The sequence below is a fragment of the Dinoponera quadriceps genome, unplaced genomic scaffold, assembly GCF_001313825.1.
Source record: "Dinoponera quadriceps isolate SergipeBrazil2010 unplaced genomic scaffold, ASM131382v1 scaffold426, whole genome shotgun sequence".
Taxonomy (NCBI): domain Eukaryota; kingdom Metazoa; phylum Arthropoda; class Insecta; order Hymenoptera; family Formicidae; genus Dinoponera; species Dinoponera quadriceps.
The window spans coordinates 639,758-651,104 of record NW_014554535.1 but is presented as its reverse complement, the minus strand read 5'-3'; the positions used below and the strand labels follow the sequence as shown (position 1 = coordinate 651,104).

At 38.5% G+C, this 11,347-nt stretch overlaps 1 protein-coding gene across 1 annotated transcript in view; it reads left to right on the top strand.

The window, feature by feature from the left end:
* The window catches only part of LOC106751966 (unconventional myosin-Ie-like), a 41,639-nt gene extending 30,465 nt beyond the window's left edge, over positions 1–11,174 (top strand). Inside the window, exons 11-21 of the mRNA XM_014633292.1 lie at positions 4,300–4,470; positions 5,183–5,349; positions 6,096–6,309; positions 6,799–7,035; positions 7,123–7,407; positions 8,031–8,186; positions 8,275–8,414; positions 8,546–8,697; positions 8,784–9,152; positions 9,403–9,747; positions 10,035–11,174. Of these exons, the coding sequence (XP_014488778.1) occupies positions 4,300–4,470; positions 5,183–5,349; positions 6,096–6,309; positions 6,799–7,035; positions 7,123–7,407; positions 8,031–8,186; positions 8,275–8,414; positions 8,546–8,697; positions 8,784–9,152; positions 9,403–9,747; positions 10,035–10,111 (2,313 nt within the window). The 3' untranslated portion in view covers positions 10,112–11,174. The remainder of the gene's footprint in view (positions 1–4,299; positions 4,471–5,182; positions 5,350–6,095; positions 6,310–6,798; positions 7,036–7,122; positions 7,408–8,030; positions 8,187–8,274; positions 8,415–8,545; positions 8,698–8,783; positions 9,153–9,402; positions 9,748–10,034) is intronic.
* Positions 11,175–11,347: the final 173 nt, after the last annotated feature.

Here is an 11,347-nt window from a genome sequence, read left to right as displayed (position 1 = left end):
GTCGACATGAGGTGCCGGTCTTTGTATAGTCAATCTGTAAAAATCCGTTCTCTGAAAGACCTAATACGGAAATTATAAAAAGTTTGCAAACCTATCTCGATCTCCCTGTATATATTCGATGCGATTTGCGCGAATTAAAATTATATTCACGCTTTTCGACGTTCTTTAACACGAACGAAATTCTATAAAAAAATTTCTATTGAAAAATTAAATGTAAAATTAAAGATATATAAATTAATAGATTAAAAACATTTTTTAAGAATCAGGTTTAGCGATATATTGATATTAAACGGTAAAATTAAACGGTAATATAGAATCACGGTTGTCCTGCCATTGGGAAGCGGGACAGTCTTAGCTGCAAAATGCATTTTGTTTCACGTCGCTACGACTTTTCTATGTGAAGATATATTAACGAGCGGAGGAATCGTCAAAGAGGCACCTGCGACCGCTACAATGTCGCGCACCGCTCTCTTTGTGCCAAACGCGCCGACGAGAAGTGTGAGGTCCGCCCAGCGAATGCACTACAATATGTTTACGCCACGTGCTGGCAAAAGATCTTTCGCCGCCTTTGAAAATTCCTCACACTTCGGGTGCTTCTATCTCGACAAAAAATCGACGTACGAATGCGATTCAAACGCGATTCTTTTCGACGTTGCGCGTCGTACTCGTTCGTGCTGACTGCGTGTGCTTTTGTCATGACACCTGTTCATGTGTACGATTACGACACACACTAAAACTCTCATTTAGTTGACTCAAGATTTTTGTTGAAAGAATAACGACGAGAAAATTTGAAAATAAGAAATCTTTCTTTTTCGAAGAGATAACAACGGAGAATTTCGAAAAATTTTACGCAAATATGTCCGTGTGATTTGTTATTCTATTTCTCTAAGTAATACGCTTTTATTTCTTTAAATATATATATTTTTAGGGCGATATTATATGATGACCAACGTCGATTACCACGCGAGAAATTCACTCCTGGCTGATGTACAGTTGCATACGATTCGGTCAATCTCTGATGTCGGGGACAATGCACGTGGTGGATGCATTCCGCGAATCCGTACGGAAATCAGAACGCGTAACCGTCGAGTGTCCTTAAACCGTGGAATTATCTACGGTACTTTTCGAGCAGGTGGGGTCGGGGATCAGTTGTCAGTGAAAAATTAACGTGATAGCCACGGATGTGCCGGACAAATGCGAATAGAAAACGCGCCGGTTAACTAGATGCTTTGTACGCGCAATTGGATCTTTTACGAAACGGAAAACATTTGGTTAGCGAGGACAGCTAGATGGAAAACGCGTAGAGAATGACATTATAACATATTATACGCGTTAAGAGAAGAGAGAACGAGAGAAAAAGAGAGCGAGAAAGAGAGGGAAAGAGGTGTATGAAATAACACATTATTACTCGACGCGCGTCGGAAACGCGTAATGGGTACTTACGCGTGCTCATAACTACCTTCGAACGCACGATTCGTTTTGCTTTGTGTGTTTTATGCGATCAACGCGTATACAACACTGTGGTTGCGTTTAATCAAGGTACTGCGTTATTAATTATTATACTGCCGTTATTGTTGAAGAAGCGCGATAAAGCGGCTAATTAATTGTCCGCGCAGTGCTTGAGCTCTATTTTTTCATACTTACAAATTAGCTATACTGAGAAAAATATCTGATCATATCACATCTGATGGGATAATTCAAATAAAAGGTAACAAACGATCTATATCCATCTAAGTGCAACGTCCGATTATTTCGTCATTTCAAGTTGTATCTTTATTTGATGTAAATTACAAATTATAACGGATATACAAAGGACGATTAATTTTCCGATTAGGTTTCATTGGTAACTTCATCGGAATCTTCATCAGGTAAAGATATCCATCGCATGATCGGACAATAAAAGTAACAATCGTATGCATCATTTAATCGGTTCATTTAATCGTTAGATGGAAATTGTTCTCGGTGTAAGAATTACGTAAATATATTAATTTTAAATCCATGAAATATAAAAAATATACCTTCTTCTCTTCCCCCGTTTCTAGTATATAATTTTATTTTAACGGTGTGCAATCAAAATATGTGTCGAAGGCGAATCGATACTGATAGGCGAATCAATTGCAAGTCGTAAAAGCCGCGTCGGTGCTTCGAGGAACGATCGGACACGATGTTCCAAAGTCGCACTAGAGCCACGAAAGACGTCATAAAGAGGCCAGTCTCGTGAAAAAGAGTCGTTAACTTGAGTAAAGTCCATAACGAAAAAATCGTGCCACTTCTGGTCGGCTTCGAGCCGGGGCGGCGTGTCGCGATGCGGCGCGATCGGACCGCAACTAGACCGAGTAAAAAGCCGTGGCCGTGAATCGCCTTCGTGAGCACAAAAGAAGACGAGCTCGAAAATTGTTTACTTAAAAGCAGATCGCCCAGTTTCTGCCAAGCGGAACCGCCTCTGTCTCTCTCTCGCGTTGTCCGTCGTGGTGCATCTCCGCGACTATTATGGGATCATCGATGCGATCGCGCGCAAAAAAAAAGCGGGAAGAAAAGAAAGGAAGTCGACGACTGATGTATCGTACGAATCGCGACATTAACATGTGGATTGTCGCGTTGATTTCTGCTGATTCTACAAAACTTTACTGACGATTGAATTGCCAAAGGTAATTACGATAAACAAATGAAATTCAGGGCGAATATGTCTTTTATATCGTTTAAAATTTTTCAGATGCAATCAATTATACCTTCACGTAACTTAATTAAAAAATCGCAGTGATATAGTCATCGGTAATCATTGTGATATTGAACTTTTTAAAATTTATTATTATTAAAGATTAAATAATTTTATTGAAAAAAAAAGATTATCAAAATATTCATAATTTATTATTATTATTATCAAAGATTATTGAATTATCAATGATACGGCGATGTATGTGTTATTGTATAAATGTGTTATTTTAGCTGAAGCTTTTCTTACACATTTCTTGCCGTTTTAAACACGTCATTTAACATGATTGAATGCGTTATAATTTAACATGATTAAACGTTTGAAATAACTTAAAACGGCGAGAAACATTTAAAATAAGCTTCGGTTAAATGTATCATTTTTAAACGTCTATGCGTGAAAAAATAACACACTTGGACTTGCAGTGTATCGACCGTGCAACTGATTTTTCAGATGCAAGTAATTATACTTTACATCAGTACTGCAACTTAGTAAGTCGCGATGATATCATAGTGCCAGTTACCGGTGACCGTCACGGAATTCACAGCGTGTTAAGAGAACGTGCGCAGTCGTCGTGCGTTTTGTTCAAGTTTCGCGATAATTATGCGGGGCACCGTGGATAATAAACGTTGCGAAACAGGCGGCCGGGATGGTGGAAAGGGCTGAAATAGCGAGCGGCGACCGGTTTTCGTGCCGGCAGCTCGAACCGCGTGGCGCACTTTCGGTGAGCTGAAATGGAAAGCGATTTTAAAAGCACCCGGCAATCGCGTTATTACTACGCCTTTCCTTTCCATCGCCTCGAGTAAGCGGCGATATAAATCGCTTGTACGTGTACGATCTGCACGGCGTTGCTGGCGGCGCGCGTAATTAATCCTGCGTTTTCGACGTAACGCTTGTCGTAAATGTAAACCTTGGCAACCCGCGCATACCTGCCACGAGAGAGGTAGATTAGTCGTTTAAATTGTTCGAGTAATGACGCGAACATAACGGAGAAATAAAGAGAAATAGAAATAGAAACCGTTCTTATCCGATCTGTATCCAATCTGAGCAAAATTCAAAGCCCGAGAGCCTATACACGGTTATTTATGCATAAATCAATATTTAATATCGATCAGTGTGAAATTAAATTAAATGATTGCAAATTTGGGCTTTTATTTCAACAGTATAATAATTATCACTATAAGGAAACGTTGTAATGGAAAGTTATAAAGAGAACGATCAAAGATGGAGAAATAAAAAAGAATTATTGTTAATCGAAATCATAGAATATGAATCATAGAAGGTGAATCGTAAACATACGCTGCATAAAGATAAGAAATAAATGAACGTATAATCCAGTTGACCGTAGATCCGGCTTGTGTGATTCAAGTTCGCGTTGTTCCCTTCCTCTGCTTATGTTAACAAACAATTAATATATAACATTTATCTATATTCGATATTTTATTTATTATTCATTCGGAAAAGGACGATCGTGAATTAACAGTGAATTGCTTTATCGCCAAATGAAACCGACAACGAAACTATTCTCGCGGATAACGAATTCATTTTCGTATCACTCGATCGATCGATCGATTTCGTTTCTGTTTCAGGAAGAATATGTTGCCGAAAATATCAGATGGACGCCGGTCGAATTCTTTAATAACGCCATCGTGGTGGAACTTCTTGAGGGTAAGAGGCCACCCGGTCTGTTCTTGGTGCTCGACGATGTATGTGCGACGCTACACGGCGGGAGCACCGGTGCCGACACCGACTTGAAGAAGGTGACCTTAACTTTTTAACTGCCAGGCTCTTTTAATACGTAGAAATTTGGGACCGACTGAGTGTCCTTTACTCTTATCAGTCATCTCTCTCTCCACTTCCGTGAGAAAGTCCGTGACTCAGAGAATTTTAAGCCGTTCAAAAGTTAAATAATGCTATATTTGCTGGTGGTGATTATCAGTTAACCAAGACGTTAAAACAACGTATTCTCAATTAGCATATTCTCAATTATCACGGGTAAAGAGGGCAATTAGTATGAATACAACGTATTTTGAGTTATTACGCGAGAAAAAACTCGGTTCGTGTAACTGTTCTCCTGTTGTCCGGGGCCGGACAAAAACTTGATTGTAGAAACAAAAAGATTTCCGTGGGAGATTTCTATTCAGTCAACTATTCTCAGTTACCTCAACGAGAAGTTATCTTTCGAGTTTTATCGCAACCGAAGGTTCAGACGAATACTTCCGGTCGCGATAAAACAGAGATATCGTTTGTCGTCATCGAATTTTCGTTCAGTCCCCATTCTGTCTCACAAATTTTGTTCCGTACGCGGATAAAGAGGATAATTATTACGAATAAAATGAATTATGACGGACGAGGGATTTCGTTTGAACGAATCCTGATAAATAAAAGTCAATTTTGCATCTTATCCCCCCCCCCTCCCCCCCCCCATGATTGCGTATGAAGAATTATCAACTTGTATGTCACAAATTGCAGAAACTGGCGGGAGCGTCGCAGCGACATGCTCATTTCCAAGACACCGGCGACGGTTTCGCGATTCTTCATTACGCCGGCGTGGTGTCTTATTCCGTGGATGGATTCTGCGATAAGAACCGCGACGTCCTTTTCTTGGATCTGATAGAGCTGATGCAGACCAGCACGAAGTAAGCGATCTCGATGGCCATTAGCATGATTATCAATTATTCATGTGACACGTTATTATTTTGAAAGCGAAGTGAGCGCAAGCGGCCGCCCGTTCGACCATGATTAATAATTGCTCGTGCTCGTTCTCCGATCGATCCGCCGACGAATATTTAATATCGGAAGCATTGGTGTTAAATGTGGCGGTATCGTGGCTTCGCTCTCCGCGGTATCGGTCGCGATGCCGTGCCTCGTTTCCCGATACCGCGAATGTATGAGCAGGAAATTGTCGACTGACGTTGCGATTTAACATTTACAGTGCTCGAACGTCCGGCAGCCGGGGGACCGTTTGCGCGGTTACATAAATAATTTCACGCTAATACCACATAATCATCGCGTAACTTTAAACGACCGTTTATTCGCGCTTATTTACGTAAGGGGATCGCGCGCGAACTACTTCGCGAAAGTCGCGTACGCGAACGCCCGGCGGAAAAGTCAGGCGGATTCTCGCGTTTTAATAGAAATCACGGTGACACACCACGGTTACGGAATCCATGGGCAACATCTCAACATATATGATCATGATAACGCAACTCGCCGATTAATTTTCTCGATACTTATCTTAACCCACCGGCATTGCGGGTGGAAAGTTTTTATATACTTTTTTTTTATATTTTTTAAAATATTAATAGAGTTCCGGGCGATAAAGTGTTATTAATATCGTGATTGTCGTACGTTTGAAAATATAAACGCATGCATTTGATCCCAGCTCCTTGGTACGAGAACTTTACCCGCGGGAGAAGGATGCCGCTAAAACGAAAACCCTCAAATCTCGACCGACCACTGCGGGCAGTAAGATTAGGAATCAAGCTAGTCGCTTAGTTGGACAGTTGATGAAGTGTACACCGCATTACATACGGTGTATCAAGCCGAATGAGACGAAAAAGCCGCGGGACTGGGATCACACGAGGATCAAGCATCAGGTACGATAATCCTTCCGGTACAGGAGACTGAGTTAAGTTGGCTTAACGGACGTATATTGGCCACGTGTTCCGTTTGTGGTATTTCTTGTGAGAGGAATAGCGGAAATGGAAAAATGCAAAATGTGTTTCCCCTTTGGAACATTGAACGCTACAAACACGTAGTAACCGGCGAGACGTTACTTATTCATTGTTTTAGTATTTTCCGTGTATAATCGTGTATAATATTAATAGTATAAACTCGCATTGAGATCGAGATAGCCGATCGGCATCGCGGGAAAAAAGGGAGTCAATGAAATAATGTGTTTTCTTCAAGATAGGATAAGAAAGGTACTTCTGTATTTTAAAAGGAACATTTACGATAAGCGAAATTTGATATTAAACGAAACATATGGTTAACATAATCTTTGGATCAACTGGTCTTCCCTATCGTTCGTGCTGAATTTTCGTCTCGACGCAAACGCTCATGCACGTTTTTTCGCGAAAATCCAGGTGGAGTATCTAGGTTTAAAGGAGAATATTAGAGTGCGTCGAGCTGGCTTCGCCTACAGGAGACCGTTCGCCAAGTTTCTACACAGATATGCGATTCTGACGAAAGGCGTTCTGACGTGGCCTCGTTGGCCCGGAAACGAGAAGCAAGGCGTGGAATGGATATTGAACAGTGTCCATATCGACAGATCGCAATATCAGCTTGGTAAAACGAAAATCTTTATCAAGGCGCCCGAAAGCGTAGGTTTCCTTATCTCTCGGAATTCGTTTCAAACGCGCGTTTTGAAAGTTCTTCTCGACTAATTAATCCAACGTTTTTCGACTTAGCTCTTTATGCTAGAGGAAGCTCGTGACCGGAAGTACAATATGCACGCACGAGTCATTCAGAAAGCCTTCAAGAAGTATTTTGCACGGAAAAGGCAGGCACAGCAGAAGCAGGAAGCGGCTAATCTCTTCTTCGGCCGTAAAGAACGAAGGCAAGCGAGCTTGAATAGGAATTTCGTGGGAGATTATATAGGATTGGAGACCAAACCGCAAACGATGAGTCTCATCGGAAGACGGGAAAAGGTGTTCTTTGCTGAAGTTGTGAAAAAGTACGATAGGAGATTTAAGGTAAAAATATTAATCGCCATGAGATGAAATAAACGCAGAATATAGTTGCCTGTATTAACACATTGCATGCGGATATATTTCGCCGCGGACTTACACGTGTAGCGGGCGTTTTTTCGTGAATTTCGCGGAAGTTTGATATTCAGTAAAATATTCAATTAAACTAAGTAACTCAACAAACTGAACTTCTAAAAAGAAACAATGGAAATCATTGCATAGCAACACAAACACAAACACCGTACACATTTATAATGCCCATCATATTTATACGATACCCGCTCTCCAGCACAAATCTACTAAGTACGTATTTTTACGTGACCCGTGCTCTAGTGACAGACTGAAAAAAACGTAAAAGTACGTTTCCCGCATGCAATGTGTTAAATAAAAGTGTTATTAAAATTTACTTTTTTATTATTTTTAATTATTATTATTTATCTAATATATATTCTTATTATATATGATTTTAAATATGTGATTTTAATATTGTTTTTAATTAATTTTATTTTTAAACCCTCTTATTGCTAAATTTTTATAAAATTTGTATTCAAATCTATGATTCTTAGGGCAATTCTTAAGGCTTTTCAAATTTAAGGTACGATTGTTATAACGAGAAATTTATCTAATAGATGTCCAGAAGGGATCTTATACTTACCGGAAAGTGTCTTTACTTAATCGGCCGAGAGCAAATAAAGAAAGGTCCTGAGAAAGGCAAATCCATCCAAGTTATTAAGAGGAAGTTGCCATTTAATCAAATCAGTCACGTATCATTAAGTACGCTGCAGGTAATTATCGTGAACTATTTGGATCAACCTATATTCACCGTACCTTACAGTTAGCAGCATATATTTGGAAAATAATTCCCTTTCACAGGACAATTTCGTAATTATCCATACGAAGGAAGACTACGCCAGCTTGTTGGAATCTGTATTTAAAACGGAATTCCTATCTATCCTCAATAAAAAATACCTAGAAGACACTGGCCACTGTTTGAACGTTAGGTTTAGCAATAAGTACGAACTAAATATACATACATACTTCATATATATAATATCGCTATTATTGCATTGCGTATATATATATATATAATACATTCTCCTACACTCGAAATAAATCAAAATGAATTTCTTAATTTGGTTTTCAGCTTAGAGTTTAAAGTGAAGAAAGAAGGTTGGGGCGGTGGTGGAACGAGGGAGCTGAAATTCATACAGCTGGATTACGGTGATCGAGAAATCCTAAAATCGAGCGGCAAAGTTCTCCATATCAGCGTCGGTCCGGGATTACCGAACACGACGAGTGAGTTCCTCCTCGAAATCATCGATAGATAATAATTTCTCATTATGTTAAGCTCCCTACACAGCACGATATCGCGATTATTTCAGAACCAAATCGAAATCGATCGATAATCTCGCCCTCTTATCCGCGCAACGGTAATATTTCGAAGCCAAGTCGTCGAACGCCGCAGCTGATCTTGCAAGCAAACGACACGAATGTCTCGGCCGCATTTCCGAGTAATCAGACCACCGTAGCGGCCACGAGAATGTCCGTAAGACCTGTAGCGGCCGAGAGGACTACGGCACCCGCACAAGCGCCTTCAAATGACAGACCGAACATTCCACCAAATCGGCCAAGTTTTCAAGTTGCACAGCCTCGTAAGGACGTGAGGAAGGGAGTAAATCAACCGAACAAATTGCAGAACAAATCGATTACTACAATGGGCATGTTCACCAATCCCACTGCCGGGCCACGTGGTGAATTGTTTTTTTATATTTCAACAAATACAATTATTGAAGACAAGTTTTTTATTTGTTCTCTTGTGAGAAATAAACTTAACAGCGCGTTAAATAATGAGAATGTATTCGGTTAAATAAAATTCAGTTAAAGAGACTTTGCGCGCACTTATCGATGATCTGTAAAATATACACGGCAAATTAGACGGTTAAATTATGATCAGATTACAAAGGTTTATTTAAAAATATTTCAATATGTAATATTTCGCAGGTTTGCTGAAATTTCCTCCACCGCCTACAGAACCACCGCCTCCGCATGAACCTGCAGGGTTTAGATTGCCGCCCCTCAATAGCGAATACGATAATAAGGTTTCTAGTCATCTGAACAAAGGAATGCAAACGAGCCAAGAATGGAACGCTAGACAATCCAATGACGCGACGATGCATACGAGAAGAATGGAAGAAAATGTCGCGTACGCAATAGCCAATAAAAAGCCGCCTCAGAAACCCACACCACCGAGTTTGCCAAAGGTTAAAGCTTTATACGACTATGAGCCGCAGGATCTCGATGAGTTAGGGCTCAAAGAAGGCGATATCATAGAAGTACTCAAAGAACGTGAGTTGTTTTGCGCTGTCATTTTTCTTGCTTAACCCTTTGGGTACATTTGACGAATGAGACTCGTCATCTGCTTACTTGGGCATAAAATGTATTACTTTTACATATTAATCCATATAGCGACAAATTAAATCCGTCCCATGGGCATAAAAATCTTCAAATAATTCAGTACTCAAAGGGTTAATAATGACACAGAATTTTGTTAGAAGAGACCAACTATTTTTGGTAACGATAACACCATATAAGTTATGTGATAATTAATTATAACCAATGTTCTTGTATTTCAGATGAGGGTGGTTGGTGGCATGGAAGACTGAAAGGGAAGACGGGTCTCTTCCCTGCGAACTATGTAGCAAAGTTGTAAATTCCGTGACCGATATAGGATAACTTTCACCAAACTTCCACTAAGCTAATCGATAACTAATACGTTTACATGGTGGTCTAAAACCGATTTAGTGACACTCATAAAGCTTCACCAGCATGAAATTGATTTGACAACTCTCGATGTTGTAATTACTAACGTCGTACATGATTTATAGTATGATTATAATATGGTTTATACGATATGTAACATTAATAATTACAATATCGAAGATTATATACATACATATATATAACAATAAGTTTTATGCTGTTCATGTAAGATAAAAACGTACTCGGAAAGATTTTGGATATCGGCCTTGGACAGATACATGCTCCAAGATCTAAAAATAAAGTGCTTATCTAAAAATATATAGGAAATGATTTTTATGATTACTACACGATATAATAGCGTATTGTGAAAATTAAAATTGGAGATTCGTATACAAAAGATTCAGTGTCATGTAACATTTTATATCTTCCATATTGGACGAACGTTCGTTTACAAAAATTTATTAAAATTTAATGATAAGTTTATTCATGACGGTTGTAGAGTTATGAAATTACAAATATTTCAGACTCCTTTTAAAATATCCAAAGAAATGTTTCGTAGTATAATTCGATGCTTAATATATTTGATAAGCATCTTATTATAAGATTTAGAAGAGACATATACATGATAAAGTATATGTGTAATTTTCATTGTTATATAGTTAGTTTATAAGAAATGATTGTGATTTTTGATCGGTATTTATAACAAAATATAACGTTACCAAATATGAAAGTGACAAATAGTTCGTAATATGCTGAAAAGAGAATCGATGTTTAAACAATCAATCATAGTAAAATATTAATACTTTGTCACAGATTATATCTTAAAAACATCGAGAATAACCTTTTCACGTATTTAATATATATAAAAAGTATTAATAATATTTAATGATGCTTAAAAGAAGGATGTGATAACGTGCATGTATATACTACCCGATATAAAACAACGAGATAATCAATCTTTTGTTAAATATTTATTATTTCTGAAATAAAAATCCCTTTGACCTGTTATTTTAAGTCGCACTTGGAGTAAAAACTCCTACATCTGTTTAATATCTAATATTTACTCTTTGAATGTGTATGTATGTCTGTATATTGCCAAATTATTTTGTCTCAATATTAGTAGACAATGAAAATTAAACATGAAAAAAAATAAATCATTATTAAAATTGTATATTATATTTTTTAA